Genomic DNA, 22,518 nt, shown 5'->3' with positions numbered 1-22,518 from the left:
GGATATGATTCGCGTGAGAATCACATTAGCAAGATATAATTGTTTTATGCATGATACATTCACATGGATTATATTAGTATAGATAAGAATTATCACACGCGCGAATAATCTAATTCGCGTCTGAAGAGAAGCGACGAATCGCGATATCGCGTGTCGCGACCAAGTGTAATACATGTCGTGCAAAATATCTTAGAACTCGCTCGTAATAGTGGCGAGTTAAATTATTTATGGTCGTGGTATGAGAGAAAGTGTCGGCAGGTTGAAATATTAGTGACACAATGTTCCATAAAAAAGTTATGGCGCCTACAACCGAGATACGAGCGACGTGTACACAGCGTTGTGTCGACGTGCAAACCTTTCGAAATAAAATCTTGCAATCGTAACAACAAATCTTAAAACGATCTTTGATTTTCATAGAATATATATTTTTTATAATATATAAGTAAAGGCGTGTATGCGCGCGCGCGACAAGGCGCGCTTTATATGCATAACATATAAAATAATTACATTTTAGATCCAATTTGCAGAGGCTTACTGAAGATTGGTTGAATTATTTTCTTAAACACTTTATTACTTTTATCATCATTTCAATATTATAAATTGAAATGAGTGAGCAATATTTTTTTAATTATCTTAATGACATTTTTTTTTTACTTTCTTACAAGTGCTTTGGGATTGCATTTGACTTTAAATTTATTGGTTTTGATTAGAGTTTTAAAGGGAAAATATTTTTGAGTCGGTCAGTCAAAATTCAATCTGTTTATATTTTGTTTTCTTTTGTTTTAGAACGGAGGATCAAAACACCAAGCCGTTTTACTATCAAGGAAGAATGTGAGTGCTTTTTTTTTTATTTTGCTTGTTAAGTTGCCTTTTACGGTGAATTTTTTTTATACTTCAAGGCTTGAACTAGATGTTAAAACGGTTATAATTTTGGTCTATTTGATTTCACGTTTGTTTTAATTTTCACATTTTATTATAAGAAAGAAAGGTCTTTCTACTGTAATATTTTTATTACAAGAAATAAATGTAAAGGTAGGGTCTGCAATCAAAACTTTACTATATCTATTATATCGAAATTATACCACTTTTATCTAAATATCAAAGACGATTCTTTCATAGGAAAGGAATAAGCTTGGACATTGAAAATTGGGCGAAAGATAAACTACATACAGGGAAGAGTCAATTTGTAAACGAGAAAGCTCGAATGATGGTATCAATCCTTGAAGTAGTCTGTTGCGAAAAGGGTCACAAAACACTAGGAAACACTCGACTCTGTCCCATATGTTATCCAGAACATGTTCAACTTCGATCTGCACTGCGACAGTTGGTCACAGGACACTATTGTCGATTATAAGATACATCTCGAGAGTTTTATTGTACATCGACATCGATACCCGTCGTCCACTTCAAAGTATAGGATGTACTTATCCCGAATGCGGGTGATTATATATACGCCTGTTCTTATTCTCGAGATATGCGTATAAAAATATAGATACAAAAAAGGTGCTTTATTTTTCAACAACTTATAATTTAAAAAAATATTGCTATCTGTGAACGTATTTTTATAAAGAAAAAGCTCTGAAGGTTAAAAAAAGAGACATTTTCGTCTGATTCAACGTGCAAAAGGAGAGAAAAAAGTAACAGTCGCGCAATAATCCTTCATCCTGCGGAGAAACACGCGTGTGTCAGCCCCTTCCCGTCTTTAGCATACAGGGTGGTACATATTCATCGAAGCACATGGCACGACAAGAGAGAGAGAGAGAGAGAGCGAGCGAGCGGGGCACCAGTTGTTCCGGCACGTTCCTGGCACGTGGCTGGTCACGTGGCTGTACTGACGAGTGGATTGTTCATTCCGACGTTTCTCTCGTGTGCGCCGATGTACGAGGATCGCCTTCCCGCTGGGTTTGTTGCCGATTTTCGTGGGCTGCCCGTTAATTGGAAAGAATCGATTAGATGGCTTCGCGGTGAACTTTACAACTTGCTTGAACGATCTTTAGCGGTAGACTTTTTTTTTTTAAAGCAATAAAAGAACTTTTTGGAAAATATACAATTTGAATTATTTTATTTTTATTTTTATTTATAATTTATGATTATTCTTTCTTTTCCAATTTAACATTCACGTTTTTATACAACAGTAGAGACATAATAGAAAGTTTCTTTCTATCTTTGAGAAATAAACAGTACGTTTTATAAAGTAAAAGCAATAAAAGAGAGTTAAAAAAAACACATAAGAATTGAAAATTTAATGTTATATAATTGCGTTTTGTAGTTGTTGCAAGTTATCTTAGCTTAACAAGTTATATAGAGAGTAAAAAGGTGTTTATGTCGAGTTGATAATGCGTATTGATATTCATGTTTCCATTAGGATAATTGTATGTTCGCATCGTTTCTCTTTTGGTATCTATAGCTATCTACTTATTTATCTATCCCTGCGCTTCTATCCTCCACAGCCAATATTTTTCGACAAACCTTCATTATCATCATTAGTAGAGAAATAACATTATTGATACGCGAACAAACTTATCAAAAGCATTAATAAGAAATACGGGGGGGGGGGGGAGGAGAAAGTAGGTGAGAAAATAGAACCTAAATAAAAAAATAATTTCATAGCACACACAAAGGTGCGCTAAAATAGTAATTTAGAGTTACATAGAAAAATCAATTTCAAATTATCTTCGAAATAATATTTAAAAAGGAAAATTACTTGCAAAATATTATTTTCACAAACACTGCGAATTTTTACTTAATTTTTAATTTTTTTTTCTATAACTTTCTGTTCGCTATAATTATATGTTATATTCTTAATTATATGTTTTCTTTTGTAAGCTGATGGTTTTTGAAAAAAAAGTCACTTGCAACAGTTCGTGGGAACATGTCTAGATATATAATCGACGCAATGTTCGCAATGTTCGTAAACGATAACGTAGTCAAATCGTAATCGATCACGGCCATTGCCTCGCGGTTTTGTCAACGTACGGCTATTGTAGACGAAATAGTTGTCCCTCGGAGAACAATACTTGATGCTGACCGGCACTCCTACGCTCGTCAGAATGATCCTCCCATACGATCGTCCGTGGCACGCATTGCAAATCACGCGTAGATTTATGGTGACGTCGAATCGAACGATTCCATAGCCTAGTTCCCATGCTCCCGTCACGTAATCGTCCGTGGATGTTTGCTGAATGAAATAAACCAGAAATAGCTGGTTTATTTCATTCAGCAACATGAAGGTGCCTCTCATGATGCAACATTTTTTCTCTCGTTACTAAATTATCATTCGGAGATTCCAACAATCTCTTAACGTGCTTAGAAATCTTTCTTTTTTTCTTACACAAAATTACAATTAATTATTACAATAAATACTATCAAATTACGTGTCATAGTTAAGAGAAGAAAATTTCATTAGTTTTCATTAAATTTTAATATCATTTTCAATAGAAAATAAACATTTTTTTTACCGAGACAATAATATTTATTTATTGTAAATTAACTTTATGTCACGTCGATCGTTATCACGTTCGTTTGTTTCTCATGGTATATACGGGCTTCTACATCTCGTTGTTGATTATTTAGGCGGAAAAGGAACCGCCCATGCTTTTACCATGAAGTGAATAGACCGTAGAGGAGGCGCTAAATACGACAAAACCATGACATCCGGTGTACACGAGTCGACACGTGACCTTCTCAATGCTCTTATGCCAAGTACTCGTTGAGGCAACTCGAGCACTATTCAGAACATTGTGTTACCACGTGTAACGTGTATTATTCGCACTTTTTTTCTCTCATCTTAGTCGACAACACATAAACGTAACTTTTCAATTTATGATATTCTCAGTGTACTTGAATATTGTATACAAATATGATAACGGAATTATTATATTAATAGTACAACCGATACAATTATTACAATAGTAATGAATATTTATAGTGGATAAAAATAGATTTATTTGAAATATTTAGATTTTTTAGATCGACCTTTAATTAAAGAATTTATGATTTTCCAAATTAAAATATAAGTTAAAAGATGCTTTTTGATATAATTATACTGATATTTACGATATATTAATTAAATGATATTTTTTTCAATATTAACATATATAATTTATTATTTTGTTTATTTTCGTACATGTACAGTAAACATTAATTTTGGAGTGATATTTTTGTCTCTAAATAATTTATTATATAATTTGTAGGCAAGATATTGTGGCGTAATTGATTTATGATGAAAATAACCCGCAGATATTCCAAAATTAAATAATGCCCGCATATTTCAATTAGACTCATATATCGTTTATGGCTCTATAGAATTGCTTATCATAAAGTCTAGTGTCTAATGATCATAAATTTAAGAAAATTAGCAGATAACGTTTTTAAAAAAATATTGACATTGAATACAATATATGATTTATATATAAGAGTGGTCGATGTATAAAATAATAAATAAAAAGGTATTTTTAATTATTAGGACAATGTTCGATATACATATAGACGAGAAATTTTTTTACTATTATCTTTAAATTATCTGTTTCATAAAAAAATAAAAATGAAATTTTTCATGTTCTAAGTAATTTAGGACATAATTATATATAATATGATATTTTTAACAAATATAAAGCTCTTGAGAATAGTCTTACATTATTTTAAAGTTTTACTTGTAACAACATCGCGAATGTGGTATATCAATTATTCTAACATTTTATTTGTATCTATAAATTAATTACACAATACAACAAAAGTGGATAATAATTGTCGATTGAAGAATCTCTTCTCTAATCTCGTCTATTCTCGTTATGGACGAGCAATCATCACGCTCGTCATCGGGTTTACGCAGAAGTCAACGCATCACAGAGGAAATCTGTGAAGAAGAAAAACATATCGTCCCCTAATAGCCCTCATTGACAACCATAGCAAAGACGCGGCTCGGTTTTGGGGTAGCGCCCTGTTTTCATTTCAATTTCTACCCCTTGGTACCCAACCTCCCCGTCAATGGCCAGATGGTGTACGAGGTGGCTCTTTCTCTCTTTCTCTCTCTCTCTCTCTTTCTGTTTACTTGATCCTGTAAATCCTGCGCGTTTGTATGCTTCTCTGGTTCTTTCTCCTCCTTCTCCTTCGTCATCGCTGACTATGAGAGATCGCTATGATTGAACATGTCAATGTTTGATTTGGCTTATACCAGCGTCTATAATGCGGTTAACGCATCGGCTCGCTTTCAAGGGTTCGCGACATTCTTTGCGGTTACTGTTACGTGAAAATTTCCTTAAGAAAAATGTTCCGTATATTTTACCATATTCATGAATTTCATCAGGCTTCTTAATACTTCAATTTTTGTTAATAATATAATTTTAACCTTTATTATACTATTTGTTATTTTGCTTAAAATCTTGCTATTTAAATAATTATTTTAAACAACAAAATATAATAGAGAGAAACAATTTTTCCTTCCATTAAGTTTTTGAAACATTGTTACAAAATTTCTCATTACATATTTTCTTTTTTAAATTAAATTATAATTAAATTTAAAACAATAAATATAAGAATTAAAATAAAAATAATTTTAAAAATGCATTTAAGTAATTAATTTTTCATTCGGTAGAGAAGAAAAAATACTATATTTGTAGGTACAATAAGTTTACCTAAATTCGCTAAGGATACTGGGGGGGGGGGGGAAGGGGAGGAATGGTGGGCCTCTGTCAATCGAATTACCGGGTTCCGCGTCGCGGCTATGGGAAAACAAACCAGTGATATATTACAGGGAGAGGATGAATGAAGTGTTTAAATTTAGACGAATGAAATAATAAGATCAAACGGTAAACACACAGGATGAAAGGTACCGCGTGCAAACAGAAGCTCGCGCTGACGAGGGTGTGCTCGATCGTGCAGGCACTTTCTGAAAATACATATCGCGATCCTCCGGGGAACATCGCAGCCGCGGTGCTTCATATATCGATTGCAGTGAGGCAGGTTATCTCTTTCGCTCACTCTTTTCTCTTTCTTTTTCTCTCTCTCTCTCTCTCTCTCTCTCTCTCTCTCTGTGATCGCAGAATGGAAAGCTTTGGTAAACACAACAAACACGACGCGCTAAATAATATTCAAATGGCCAGCAGGAATAAAATTTTAAAGCGTCCCTTTTGCCGTGGGCATGATAGAGAATGAGAGGCGCTTTTCCGATTTATATTTATATGCTATCATATTTGAGTATAAAGTAGAATATAAATTTTGTACACATACGCATGTATACGCAAACGATGTGCTCTTTCGTACAATATATCGGTGTGCAATTAAATTCATTTAATAAACGTTTATTAAAAAAGCTCTTCAATAACAATCGATCGATTAAATTAATTTCCCTGGTGGGAAATGGCATTATAATAACGTTTTGTTATAATTTTGTATATTTGTAATATACGCGCCATGCATTCTAGAAATAAGTGGAAGCTATTTATATATCATTAATAAAACGACAAATAAATTAAATTGCATAGCGAATATTTAAACCATGTGTCGTTTGATTACGAAATTACTTGATATCAAAAATAAAAGAATCTTTTAAAAAAATAAATCTGAAAGTACAGAAATATAGAATGAGAAACATATTTGTCGACTAATAACAAATTTAAACGGGATAAGTTTACAAAAATGTCGTAACCTATATCTTTTTTCGGAAACAGTGATAACAAGTAGAACGGTAAAAAATTCTCCTCGGCGAAAAATCTATCTGGATTCCGGTGGTTCCTCTTCCGCGTGCGCGATAGGGAAAAAAAAATCACGCGGAAGGATTTGACGTAGCTTCGACGGCACCGCGTTTGAAAGTCATCCCGTTAATTATCGGGAAGGAGGCCGACAAATCATCGCCAGGAGAGAGTCGACCGCAAACCCCATAATTGCGGGCCTTATGGTTTCACCGGTGGCACGAGCCACTTCCGCAGCTGACCCCAGACGGCCAGCCAGCCAGCCAGCCAGCCAGCCAGCCAGCCAGTCAGTCAGTCAGTCGGCTGGTCTATATCGGGAACGCAATATCCCGGAACACCCGCGGACCGTGGAAGCCATAATATGGAGCAAACGCCCGTCGAGCGCGCGGAACGGAGTGATTCACCAAAATGCACGACAGATGCGCGATCATGAAAGATAGCAGGATAGCGCCGCCGCGCTGCCTCGGAAGTAGCCCGATAACTTCTGGAAGCCCGCACGAGGACCGTGTTTTTACACGAGGCGATCCTCATTGATGTCCATTAACCCCGCCTGATGTGTTGCCGCTACCTGAAGGGGTACATAGGTTTTTCAGAGGGATGAGGAATAGAGTTGGTTATATATATAACGGGTTTATAAAAATACTTATCATGTGTTATATATACTTACAAATTTGTATGTAACATGTAGTATGTATGATATGTTTTATAAATAACATATTAATAGATATCTGAATATATATTAGAATATTAAAACGACATAAAATATAAGTGTGAATAGAATAATTTAGAACTTGATTGACGCAAAAATTTTTATTTACATTAAAACTCTATATCATTAGAAAAAGTATTTGTATGTGAAATACTTAAAATAATATAGAGAAAGAGAAAAATAACATTTTTTTATTATTTATGTAATGTTTAATTCAATGAAATTTCTGGCTTTATAACAGAAGATAATATTTTTATTAAATCGCGATTTAGTGGAAAAACACGCTAAATATTCAATACTAAAATTTTTTAAGTTATTATTATATATTATGTATAAAGATATCCCAAATGTTTTATATCTGATCTTATATTTAAAATTGGTAACGAATAGCATCTCAATTTCAAACTATAAAACAATTTCTAATAAAAAGATGTTCTAAATATTGACTTATGATAAAAAATCGGTATATACTTTCGATTGTATCATCACTCGTGTATTTCATAGAACATGCATAGCGCGTACTTGGAAATAAAGGAAACGCACATAATCATACGTGACAAGTGACGTTCTCGTGGAAAGAGAAAGAACAAAGTCATATCCCCCGCTTTTCGACGGGACTACCCCGAAGGGGAGACTTACCCCTGTCGTATTCACGGTACACCCACGCACAATGAACGTCCCTAATAGGTACACGCAGCCCCTGATTAGAATCTAGGAAGCTCCGTTTTGCGCGGGAGACGTCGCTGACTTTTATAGATGGTCGAGTATGTTCGGTCGGATGCTGAATTCGAATGCCTCCTTTGTTCCATCGCGAGGAATGAACTCTGCAAATGATTAAATTCCACTCGTTGCGCAGAGATCTCTAAATCTAGAATCAGTCTGACAAAAGTTTAAAAAAAGATGGACTTTATTGAAAATCTGCACATCGGACAATTATGTAACAATCAGCATTGTGATATAATTAAAATTTTTTAAATTTACAGAATTATATAAAAAGTCCGACTTAATTAAATACGGAATATTTGTCACGATATATCTCATTGTGTTTATAATTAGTCCAAGAAGTATTTATATTGTATTTTTGCAAATAATACGACACGAGTTGCTTTGCGTGTTCGATTTTATTTATGCAACAAGTTAAAGAGCAATGTTATGTGTAGACTGATCAGATTATAACCGATATGAACTACACGAAGGCTGCTTACTCGTAATTATTATAATCAATCGTAATGTATGATTTATAACACACGTGGCTCGTGTAATGACATACTACATATGTCATGAAATGCTAAACTAAAAAGACAAAAATATTTCGTTTGACGTTTGCGTGAATATTGTTATGCTCATTGCTAACACACAATTTTTTTTAATAGAACCATAATCTTTAGAAATTTCTCCAATAGCTTTTAATAGAATATTTTTAAGGAACATAACTATCAAGATACTTAATTTTAAAATTTCAAAAATTGCGCACGAGAAAAATATGACGTATAATTAAACTTTATAGAGGAAGAGTTACTTTAGTCTTTGATAGGCATCGTTGATCAATAGAGCTATACATATATGAGAACATGTATATCTATAGAAAAGATAATTTCTGTTTGGCTGAAAAGTTCAAATGAAAAATTTCTATACAGAAATTCGAGATTATATAACTTTTATTTACGATATATTAGTCCTTTACCTTCTTTAAATTTCGTGATTAGCAAGAAAAAAAATCTGTAGTGCGTATCGCGACGACGTGGAATAACGCGATAGTGTATTGTACACGCACGCATGCTTCAGATTATGGCTCGTACATGGACGACTTGACATTAGGTCCTCATGGGACGTTATTAGCGTAGCTATGATGTAGCATGGTGCAAATAAAGCGCGCAGTCGAAGCCCGAAAGCATTACGCTTGATTACTCAACCTGCCGAGGCATGGACATGCACGGACGTAAACCAAATTGTTAGACATCTGTAAAAAACGAAACGAACACGCGAAACTGTAATATACAGCGGAGCGTGTAAAAATAAAAACATGTGTATAGGATGTACACATAGCGAAAAATGTATTTAGAACAAACATTTACAACAAAAAAAAAAATATATATATATATATATTCCTAATTTAAAAGACAAAAAATATCTATATGTATTTTTGTTGTAAATGTTTGTTCTAAATACATTTTTCGCTATGTGTACATCCTGTACACATGTTTTTATTTTTACACGCTCCGCTGTATATTACAGTTTCGCGTGTTCGTTTCGTTTTTTAATAATAAATATATATATATTTATTTATTTACATTTTTTTAAAGATGATGTATATGAATTCTTTCCTTTATTGTTCTTAAATTGTCTTTATATTGTCATAGTTATCTTCGCGAATCATTTTAGATGTTTCATTCTCTTTTAACTTTGCCATTTGGATTATGCAATAATACATTACAGCTTAAAAAATGTAGGAATTAAGATTAAAAATTAATCATAAGTAATTGTTATAATTAAAAATATTATATAATATATACGCATACGATCACGATAAATTAATAAACTATATTTAACTATATTAACTATTCAAGAGATGCAATGGTTAGGCGACTAAACTGGCATAATTAAGTATATTAACTATATTTAACTACATTAACATAATTAAGTATATTAACTATATTAACTATACTTTTTAGTATGCAACATTTCGATAACTAAATTTTTTTATTGAGATTGTATATGCGTGCATGTGTGTGTATGAGAAAAAGGGTAAAAAAGGAGAGAAATTAAACCGAAATTATTTATCGAATGTAATTAAACGTAGTTACCGAATTTAACTCTTATAAATCGGATATTATAATGTCATCAATTCAATTTTATATCTTCTGTTCTATTCGTGAGAGGATTTTGGCGGAATTAATTCGTGACTTCCGCGAGTATCGCCGATAACTATCTACCCTAACGAGAGGTAAAATTTCATTATTAAATTCGGATCTCCGCCCTATTCGGTCCTTTTGCGGGTAGAACCGGTAGAGAATTGGCACGAGGTCGCCGTGAGAGTCTACATCCCTCTCCGATATCAGAGAGAATGATCTGGATTTTTTTATCAGACTCGTCCCGCGGGAGAATTTTTCTTGATCGCTCCCTTAATTATTATGATTTACCACGATAATTAGACGAGCTCAGCGCAATTCATCAGAGACAGACTATTGTTGTTAAAATGCTGAAATTCTTAATAATGAAAATATCGAGAACGTGTACATATAACAATTTTAATATTTTCCTCAAGTATTCTTTTAGATTCTTTCTTGGAAAAATATTACGTATTTTTCCTCGATTTTCTCAATTATCTATTATAATTATCTTTTCACATTCTAAAGAATGCGAAGAATAAATTTATTATGAACAAAGCTTCTCTTTCTAACTCATAATTTGATCAACGTGAACAAAATATTGAATTCATTAACGCATATCAATTTTATTTTAAGAAATACTTGCGTACTGTCTCTCAGGACGAAAATCGGCGAACATTTTTTTCTTTTTTTTTTTTTTTTTTCAAAGAACCTGCGGAGACTCGATCAGTGACAGAATGTGCGTCACGCGTGCAACATTTATCAATGTCGAGAATTCGAAAGGACCGAGCGAGAAAACGCGATCTCCGGCTCCATTCTCTTTCTCCCTGGCTACTTGTCCGCCGTTAGTCCGACACGTGACCGGATAATTGTATCCATTGATCCTTCACGATCGATAGCACTCGAAGGCTCATCCCTGCAGGTTTTCAACACGCATCGCAGCAGTAACAGGTGGAGCTTTAAATGATTTTCGCGCGATGCGACGCTCTGAACGGAACGACTTCGGTGACTTTTTCTCCTTTCGGTTTGATTGATATACAAATAATTGTAGAGAATCTCGATTAATCTTTATTAACTCTACTTAGATCTTTAACTGATACGCAATTCAAAAATAAAAATTGATTTTTTATTAAATTTTTCCAAACATTAATATCAAATTTAATATAATACATAATTTCTGTTTATATGAATATAACAATCAAGCTTTTATTTCTAGAATATCTTTACAAGATTATTGAACATTCGGCTATCCGTTTTGAAAAATATGTTCCCTATGAAGATGCATTTAAGAAATAAATAAGCTTACATATAAATTGATGTTTATGTAAACTATTACAGAATTATAAGCTTAGAGAATTTTGTATGCGTTCAATAATCTGAGAACAAACGTATATTTCGTGCGCAAATAATCATCGAAATCGGAAAATTCAAGTCACGTATAATCTTGTTCTGACTAATCTTAACAAATAACGGCGCGTGTGAGGCACCGATAATGATCGTTATCCTCGGACTCTATCGGCGCACGGCGCATCCACTACGTGACCGCCGGGTAAATGAAAGGATGATGATATAAACAGAACGATACCCGCGCGATTGCTTTTATACCAAACTGTGTTTGTTTCGCTTTGTACTATTCCCATGATCAATGTTCACTTCAGATTTATATCTCAATAGCAAATAAAAATCACTTAATCTCTCTCAATGGTTGCATCAATATTAAAATAATACGACAGATGCAGAATGTTTAATTTTCTTGATAAACATTAGAGTGAGAAGGATTTCTGAATTACGTCGTAGCGAAAAAATTCATAATAATGAAATGAAATTAAAAAGTATTAAATTGAAAACTACAATTGACCGATTATGCAGTTGAAAACGCATGCTGATTATGTTATTTAATTAATCCTGTTGTTAGAGGAAAAATATACGTGTACAGAAGTATTATATTTGGCGATTTGATAAAGCTCGGTAAAATTGAATTTTTTAAGATTTATGAAACATACGAGTGCAGTTAGGCTCAGTTTAGTTTTACACATCGAAAATAACGTTTATAAGAAAGAATCTTTATGTTACAAGGAGAGTTAATGCATTTATGAAAAAACTTCGCAAGAGAGATGTTTCTCGTTGTGTTTTTCACCGCGCATGTCATACGTTCTCGCGAATCTTCGCTCGACTCGATCCCATAAGGTGAAAATTCAACGAACAAGAATAGGTTTCGCCTTTGGTGTTTTAACTTGGCAGAGACATTTGATAGCAGCGACCGATGAGGGTGCGGTAGAAAGAACACTGTCAACGCTCCTGACAGCTAGCACGCATGTCTTTGGACACGTGCACGTCGATGTGCGCGCCAGCTCTTCCTACCTACCTACCTACCTACCTACCTATCTACCCACCGACCTAGCAGAAGTCTCGTGCCTCGCTGATTTCCCGAGGGATTTCCGGGGGATGGTACGCCTTGGGAGTCTCTGAAACGCGCGGCCAAGCCGGCTATTCCTCCGCACGCGCTGTACGATGTTCCCGATTATTACCGCGATTCACTGATTTCACCCCTCGCACGCCTGTATTTTTCAAGCGATCTGATACGGTAAAAGTATGAGTAAAACATGAATGTTTTTAACTTTGTCAAGTCGTCGATTATTAATGCATTCCGTTGCTTTGACGAGAAAAAAAATGATGAATTTTATGAAAATAATGCCCACCACTCATCATATGATGTCAATTCAATTTTATTTTATTACGTTTGACTTTGTGGGATTTTAGTTTTAATGAAAATTACAAATTACATTCTCCTGTAACTGAAATACCAATATATGTATATATGGATAATTTCTACATTCTAAGAGGTGAAAGAATTTTTCAAGACCTACGCGTTTGGTCTGGAAAATCATTAACGAAACTTGAAAAATTCAAGATCGCGTGACGGAGACAAAGAGTCAGCGGATACGCGAATTAAAAAATTTACTGTCAAACCTTTGTCTTAGGAAATCGCGCGGGCTTTGGCTTTTAAAAGTTCACGACGTTAGCAAACTCGTTTATTGGAATAAAGCGCCAGCCGGACACAAATTTAATCGTGAGAGAAGGCGTTCAAGTTAGCTCTCATTGGCACCCATGGGTGCCATCATCGTCGGGCGCGCGTCAAGTGCGGCGCAAGACCATGAACAACGACGACAACACGAACACAATGGCCCCGCAAGCGAGTTGTCCGCTGATTCGTCTTCTCTCTCTCTCTCTCTCTCTCTCTCTCTCTCTATGCTTCTCTTTTTGTCTTGTTTTCATGCGACCTCGACTCCTGGCATGGAAGCCCTGCGGGACTTCCATGGCGCAATATGCTAGCGCGTACATCGGATACTCTTGGGTTTGGCGTTTGCCATGCCGTTCTCATAATTCCCAAGCGAATTCCCTCGGCTGGTTACTCATCTCCTGGGACGCGCGCTGGTGATATAATGTGAGAATCGAAACGAATCCGACGCAACTTTTCTTCGCGACGTGAAAACTTGTAAGCGGATGTCTCACACTGAATCTCAACGAAGATATGATGGTCGTAATTAATGCTTTTAATGCTATTGGAGTGAAGAAAACAAATTCTGATTTAAAATCTTGTAATATTTTTATGGTCAAATTTTATAACAAAATTAATTAAATTGATTTAACATTAGGAATACCGAACAATTTTTCTGACCATTTCTATTTTTTAGATTAGTAATTTATGTCTCATGCAAAAGATATTATTCTGGAATTTCATAAATTTAATTAATTTAGGTAGTAATCATTGAATTTCATAAATTTAATTAATTTTAGGCATTAATCATTTCCTTTATTCATGACGGATTGATTTCAATCAATCATTAATATAACTTTATTTTTATGATGATTTTAATCAATCATTAATATAACATTTAAGTTATACGATTTCAAAATTTTACTACAAGTTTTTATACAAGAAACATGATATTAATCTAAAAAATAGAAACGGTCAGAAATGATTGCTCGATACTTCTAATATTAAAATTAAACTTTATTTTAGGTTTACAAAGATTACGCATACTTCATAAATAAAAAAAAAAAGAAAACGTAAACATGATTTCTTCTAATAAATAAAAATTTTTTAAATATAAGAATAATAACAGGATCAAAAGAGAGTATTAAACTGAAATACTAAAAAATTAGTATAATTTTTTATATGATTTTAGAGATCATACAAAACTATGTGTGTGTGATATTCATATTTATTTACGATCAAACAGGGCGTAAATCGATATAAGTTATATTTCTCGCACTTAAAAGACATACATTTGTAGTTTATAATAGATATTTTGCTTTACCACATGTAAAAATGTAAAAATAATCTTTACACATAAGATTGATTAATCTAGGTTTTTACAGATTTTATTTTAATAGATGCAAATATATAACATATATACTTTATTCTCTTATTAAGAAAATGTAAAATTAGAAAAAATTAAAATAACTTTTCTTATTAAAGATATATAAGATTATGATAAAATCTCGTGAAACTGTGTTTTAAACAGAATGTTATTTAGTAAAGTTTTAATTTTCAAGTGAGAATATCTTGTAACTACTGTAACTTTCTTCATGCGCGTGAAAACAAACTTATAAAAGCAGCTGCACACATTCAGTGAGTCGAGGAAAATAAATTAATAACGTCCCGCTACGTCGAGCACCTTGCGACCTTTTGATTTCCGGCTGTGTTGACCTTTTCCGGAAACAACGTGTTCACGTAGAAGCGACGACGTCGCGCTTCGCTTACGAGTCCCAGCGCGAATAATTCTTCAATCAGGAAGGACAAAGGTGAAATAATAGAGGTATTAAAGACATCTGTCTCCTTTTCCGGCTCCGAAAATTAAATCAGTATATCGGGGAAGAACGTGAACATTATTATCGCCATGGATTAAAAAAAACACAAGTAATTGATAAATGTGAAGAATTTAAAGAATGTCGAAAATGGAGATATAAAATATATATTAATAACTCTTTCGATATAAGAAAGTATTCCACTTTCTTCTGTATATTATTACACGTGTATTATTTTAACGATAAGTAATTGGAATGATTTTAAAACTATATTTTTGCAAACTATAAATATATATCTATAATCTAATGTGCGGAAAGAAAAAGAGAAACAATAGTATTAATTAATAAATGTGATGAATTTAAAGAATGTCGAAAATGAAGGTAAAAAAAATATATTAGTAAAACTCTTTCGATATAAGAAATTATTCTACTTTCTTCTATGTATTATTACACTTACATATTATTTTAACTGCTTAAGTGATTTCAGTGATTTTAAAGCTATATATTTTTGCAAACTATAAATGCAAGAAAAAATATATATATCTCTATGATCTAATATGCTGAAAGAAAAAAAAGTAACAATAGTATTTTTATGTTATCTTACGGTTCAAATCAATTAATCGTTCTGCGAGATTAAGGCTTTCTTAATGTATATACATTAATATTCTTCAAAACCTGTCGCATCGTTTATATTCGTTCGCGTTTTCCGTCATATCGGTTCGGAGATTCCGTCTCGTCGAAACGAGCGTATAACAAGAAGCCACTTGGCCCGAGTCGGTAATAGATTAAACCCATCTTCGACTCACCCCGACGCCGTTCTCCCTTCCTCCCCGCCTGATGCGAGAGCAGTATATTGTCCCCTTAACACCCGCGTCCCCGGTAGTTTCGCTTTAGTTCACTTGACCCTACTTGTCTCATCCAGGGTCTGGTGGAGCAGCCCGTTTCCACCCTCGGATCCACGACTCTCTTCTCCGCCCCATTGGTCCTCTGTCTTCTCTCCGGACCCCTCCTGTACCCGTTATCTCCCTTCATCTCGCCCTCACGCGCGTTCGGTATCACTCGGTACGCTATCTGAGAGAACGTGTGTTCCTCTTTTTCTCTATATCCGCGCAGCTTTACTTACACTGATGCGCCGAAGGGTGCTAGCGCGTTACCATCGACGGCAGAGTTTCTCAAATGGAATAAGCGATAATGAAAATAGCTAATTTCGAATTGTAAAAACAAGAAGGATTTAGAAATTAATTTAGCGAGTAATTTATCGTTAAAAAAAAGCTGTTTCTCCAATTTATTTCGAAATTGCATCATCTTTGCAACTCAAAAATTATTGACATCTTGACATTTTTGGAAAAGAAAAATTAATTTAACTCGGTTGAAAAGTACATATGTAAAAGATGAAACTCGTAAACGTTATTCGTTACCTGCCTCTACTCCCAATATATGTATATGTTTATTTATTTATTTATTTTTTTTTTTTTTTTAATAAACTGAAGAGGCATCGCATCAATCTTTTATCTTGCTCTGCATTATCTTGCTCTGCATTATCTTGCTTTAGACTCGCAATGACTTTGAGAAACACTGCCTCGGAAGAGGCCACCTCCAGTCGCCCCGATGCTTCCTTCGTCTGCTTTAATACGGCACGAGTCTGCAGCAGGGTGCGGTGCAAAGAGTCCACGCAATTTCCTTAATGTACTCGCTAAATGTTCTAACCCGCAGTACATATACCGAGTGACGTTATACGGATGCGCGTATACGTAACGTGCGTGCACGTGTGTGCGTTGGTAGATATCTCTATACTGACGCACGTTATTACATCGTGTGATCGTGAGTTGTTACGATTCGCGAAAGTAGGCTAAGCGAACAGCAATAAAAATGTCTATCACGATCAAAATGGAGCGTCATCGATTATACGAGATCGATTTTTTTTTTTCTTTAAAGATTAGATTAAATTACTTGTATAAACCGCAACGAAGGACACGACGCTTGATTATTTTAGGCACCTAAACATGACTCGCGCAATTTTCTTTTTTTATAAATGACATAATGTTTATCTAATAAAATGCCAAATGCTAATTGAAAAGAATTGTTAAATATCATATCAAATTCTTAAAATGAGTTTTGTTTTGCATATTAATTTTTCAAGTCATCGAACTTTAAAGCTAAATTTTTAGTTTAAATAAACTAATTTACTTTAGTTTTATAATTTATAATATTCATGAAATTCAGCAAATTCTTATGCAACTTTTTAGAATTTTTAAATAATTTTTACATAATCCTGCTCGAATTTATGGATATACCAGTACGATTCAATGTAATTTGCAAACGTCATGCGGACCCCAGTGCATATCGGCGAAAGTGATCGATTCGCCGGCGAATCATCCAGGTACGTCCTTTTTTTTCCCTGCGAGAAGAGCACGCGGATGAAATGTTTAATGGGGTAGCTAATGTCCCCATATGCGCGAGTCAAAGCACGCGCGCGCGTGTATATTCACGACACGCAATGGGCGGTGCGCATAAATAATGCGTGCGAGGGACCATCCTGCCCGCGCGGGGAAACCCTCATTTAGTCTATATGACACTTGTTCTATTCATATCTTCATAAACATAAACTTCGTTATTCTGATAACATGATGACTATGGCAGCCGATGGCGTAGTGATTTGCACAAAAGAATGTTTTTTGCAAATTATCTTTTTTTCGCGCGCAATTAATTGTCAGAGTGTTTTTAAGTGATACACTCAAGAAGATAATCAAAATTTAATATGCATATAATGTAAATTTAATATATTCAATATCTAATATGTATTATTATATTTAATATAATTGTATATTAAATATGTATGTATACATTTAATATATTTAATATATTATCATCCGTAAAATAAATAAAAGACAATAAGAAATTTTTCGATACGAAAATCATGCCGATTGCTCTTATCGTAAAAGAGAGCAAAATCTCGTACATTTTTATCGAAGGTTCGTGAGTCGCAACGCATTACGCGGCTCCGCGGACACATTGTGCGTATTTTATACGTATTTGCACAATTTCTGACGATTCCGTGCGCGCACATGAACGGGCCAACTGTTTATAAAACTAAGAGGGGCTCGGAATACACGACGGCTCGGTTGCCGTTTTATCGGTCGGAAGATATTGGATTTATTAATATCATTGGTTAGACACACCTCGGATTGGTTTTATTGCCGGCCGGAATCACCCTCGATACGCGCACTTGGCGATGGTTGGATTCTGTATTCATGAGCAGAGTTTTCTAAACCCCGGCCACAAAACTTTGGCAACGCACAAATCTCGTTAGAGTGCTCTTGAATTAATTGATTATATGAGTTATTATTATATACAAATATAATATATAATAATATATACTATTATTATATATAAATTCATCTCATTTTAACTTAAAATTTAGAGTGGACTTTTTTTTTTAGATATGTAAAAAAAAAATGTTAAAATTAGTATTTTATTTTTTACTGTGTGCTAATATATTTTTTCATTAATGTTAACTTCCTAACTAATTCCGATTAAATCAAATCAAAACAGAAGTATCTGTTCTCATCTCCACATGAGTTTTATAGCCCTTTGATCACATAAATTTTTTCCTGCGTGAGTCCCACCGTGTACCTGCCAGGTAAATCCGAAAATCTCCGCGCCGCAAGTGCACGAACGAATGCGCATCCGTATGTCACTTAAGCCTATTAATCGTCGGAGCACGCTCGAAAGAGAGAGAAAGAGATCTCTCGCTCGAGGATGACAATGGTACAGCTTAGCGAGGGGCTTTTCGCAGGGTTCGGGCCACTACCGAGCCCGGCTCGGGGCAGGAGAAAGCCGAGAGAGTTTTGCCCACGGTTGTCCTACCATGTCGGCGCACCCACGCGAGAGTCTCTTTCATCCTGCTCCCGCTATTCCTCCTTCCCGTCCATGTGGATATGCGCCCTGAATACGTACACCTACGGCGATTCACTCTTCCTCGACGCCGACACAATGGCACATCTGGTACCGACTCGCGCATATATTGGCTGCACTTGGCCCGAGGAAGCAGAACTTTGCCTGACATTCGAAGTTGGGCCCCGTTTCTAGATTTCAAGTAGAATAGTTGAAATGCGCGTCCTGCTCTTCGTGAAAATATTTAGCCGTAAAAAAAGTACATCGAAATATATAAAGTAACATTTGACTATTTTATTTTCTCCTTTTAGCGTTTTTCTTTTTCTACCTACATGAATAATTGAAATTTTATATCTTTGTGACATTTTTGTATCCTCGCACAAGTATGTGCAACAATTTTCAAAAGTGAAATAGCACTTTCCTTTTTTTTTTTTATAACATTCTATAAACTCTTTTTTCTTTTCTTTCTTTTCTCTCTTCGCTTTTCTTTTTAACATGCTGTAACTTTTTTTTCTTAAAAATATAAAAATGATTTCTTCTATTTTTAGAAATTTCTTTTTTTGTTTTTGTACTACTTGTTTTAAATTAATCTCTTCTCATCTTTTTCAATTATCGAAATGCGATGTGAACACAACATACATACAAGCAATACGCAAGAACATTTTTTTTCTTAAAATAAATTAATAGAAGCTATATAGTTCTATTTATTATTTTAGTATTATTTATTATTATATCCATACTATTTCCCATAGTAACTTTTCAACTTGTAAAAATTGTTAATAATTTTTTAAATTTAAAATTTAGTATTTTATTTTAGTATTCAGTTTGCTGCTCTTTACATTCATGTTTTTCATGTTTTCTATTCTAACAAAGACACAAACAGATACTAATATTATTGACAAAAAAAAATGTAAATTATTAATATTATACATATATGTATATTTACTTTAATATAATTAATTTAATTATCGTATCGCGCATATTTCGAGTAAATATCTACCCAAATATAAAGTACGTTTAAAAATTTTGCCCTTTGGCATGCAAATTTCAGCGACGCGAGTTAACCGATAGTTCGTCAAAAGAATCGCCAATACGTGCTGCCGTTTCTCGCATTGGAGGAAGAATAAAAAACCATATGCATAAATGGGGCAGAACGGGTGGCATAAATTCAAATCTATTTACGCAGCAAAAGGGTGGCGTAATTTATCGCCCGCCAACGTAATGGAAACGCCCATAGAGAAAGAGATCTCTCCGGTGCAAATTCGATTATATGCAGTCGTATCCCCCCAAGTTGGACTACCTTCGCGGGTCTTCTCCCACCTCGTCCAATCTCTCCTCATCCAGCTTGGAGCAAGTTGAATTAAAAAAAACGTACCTCATATATATAGGTCTTTATATTTCATAACGGATGCTTTTTCGTTCGCTAATTATGTATCCAACCCCGTGACAATTGGTTCCAGTTAATATTTTCTAAAATTGAGCCAATATTCTAAAAATCTGTATTAGAAAATAACAAAAAATATAAATAACAGAAAAGCAAAAATTAAATATATTTTCTACATATATATATGTACGTATATATCTATTAAGTATATCGAATTAAGAAAAATCTTTTCTCACGTTTAATATTTTTTTTTTTTTTTTTTTTTTAAGGCGCGATTCTAAAAATTTTACATCGATAAATGCCGCGCAAACTAATTGTAAGATGCGCGAAACGAGCGGTTTAACGCGCCTTCCACCCTTCCATGAATAGCTTACGCTACCCGCCTGCAGCCTCCCCGCGGCGATGCTTTTTACGATGACGAACGACTCCTGGAGGCGTGTCGACGTGTGTGCGACGGAACCGACAAAGGGTGGGTTCGCGTGATCGAAGCTCGAGTAGAAGGACGCCCACGGAAGTCACGAGGTCGCGCAATCGCAAAGACACGCTCTCGTACCATCGCTGATTTCGCAAGAGGGTCGTCGTCGAAATCAAGAGTTCGCGTTCGATTCGTGAGAAGGAACAGTAATTGCGTCCACGAGAAAATCGACGGCCGACGATATTGTCGGCGGCAATAAGATTAGTTTTCGCAGTTAAGTCTTTCTTCGGATGACAAGATATTTGGAATATCTCGTATGAAACTTTTCTAGATAAATCCATTTTATAAAGTTTCTTAAAGAAGAAATTCAAAGACTTTCACAATCAGTTATATGAGCAAAACGGAGAGAGAAATCTTCATTTCTATATATTTTTCAAGACGTATAGCTCAAGTCACACAAAATATAATATGCTGCAAATATTACGTTAAAAGATACAGATCTCAAAAGAAATTATACATATTTATTTATCGTTATGAAATTAATTTTATCGTTGTATATATAAAGTATAAACAAAATTGATATTTCTCTTTTGTACACGTTAGTCATAAATGAATAGTTTCTATATTTTTTTACTCTTTTTAAAAAATAGAAGCTATATATGTCATTCAAAATTTTTCTATGCCAAGCTTTGACACAATTTGAATCTTTTATTAAAAATTCAAACTAATTTAAAATTTATTCTACATACATACAATCCATTGAAAACCACAAAATAGTTCCAACCTTCTCCATAATTGAAATATTTTATGTTCCGCGTGATATGACACATATTTAGCGTATTCACAGTGGGTGCGGCACTTGATATAAAAGTCAGGCAGCTCTGACATTCATTTATCGCGTGGCTTACTTTTGGTGGTACACCCTTTTGGCAACGCGTATGCATGACAGATTTTATGGGCATCAACTGTGTGCGCATAGAGAGCACCGTGCCATCTGTTATTCCGTGGTCAGGTGGAAAATTTAACGATCGTCACGATGCATTAGAAAAATAAAAAATATATCACGCACATCGATCAAAATCTTTATGCGCGCCGACCTTCGTCGGTGTATTTGAATACGTAAAATGTACGTATATATGTATATCTGCTTCAAGAGAAAACTCATAAAAGTGAAAATGATCGCGGCAAATATTTTTTGGGAAATAATCTAGAAAAGAAAGCGAACAAAAATAATGGAGTTATTATGAGAAATAAATATGACATTCGTAAGAATAATATAGTATCTGTTAAATGAATAGATTTAGTTAGTTAATAATAATTCTAAATACAAAAAGATAATATGTACTAAATTACAATATTTGCAGTAAAATATAGATATATTAGATATATATATAGAGAGAGATAGCTATATAAATTAAACGTGTGAGAAATAAATTGATATCGTAAATATTTTATATAAAATAATTCGTATACATATATATGAGAAATATACATATATGTGTAAGAATGAGTTAATTCACTCTCTATTTCTACAATTTATAATGACAAGATTTTATAAGAGAATTTATAACATTATTTTATAACATAATTTTAATAATTAATTTTATATATATTTTATGACATAAGTCATTTTTCTACTCTTTAATCCTCTTCTACTTTATAACAACTAATCCGTCCAATTATTAATTGAAGATTAAATCCTCGAAAGTTAATCGATTGAAAATAAACCGAGAACAAGGATTTCGTTCGTTATTCACAACGATGCGGTTTTCATAATTTCTATACGC

The 22,518-nt window shown here is 34.0% G+C and overlaps 1 protein-coding gene across 1 annotated transcript in view; it reads left to right on the top strand.

Annotated features, from left to right (window-relative positions):
* Lim3 (Lim3 homeobox protein) overlaps positions 1-22,518 on the top strand; it is a 45,291-nt gene that overhangs the window by 13,939 nt on the left and 8,834 nt on the right. Inside the window, exon 2 of the mRNA XM_072905309.1 lies at positions 787-831. Within this exon, the coding sequence (XP_072761410.1) occupies positions 787-831 (45 nt within the window). The remainder of the gene's footprint in view (positions 1-786; positions 832-22,518) is intronic.

Source organism: Anoplolepis gracilipes, chromosome 14 (assembly GCF_047496725.1).
Source record: "Anoplolepis gracilipes chromosome 14, ASM4749672v1, whole genome shotgun sequence".
In the NCBI taxonomy this organism is placed as follows: Eukaryota; Metazoa; Arthropoda; class Insecta; order Hymenoptera; family Formicidae; genus Anoplolepis; species Anoplolepis gracilipes.
Note: the sequence above shows the minus strand (reverse complement) of the source record. Positions and strands in the feature narration are given on the sequence as shown.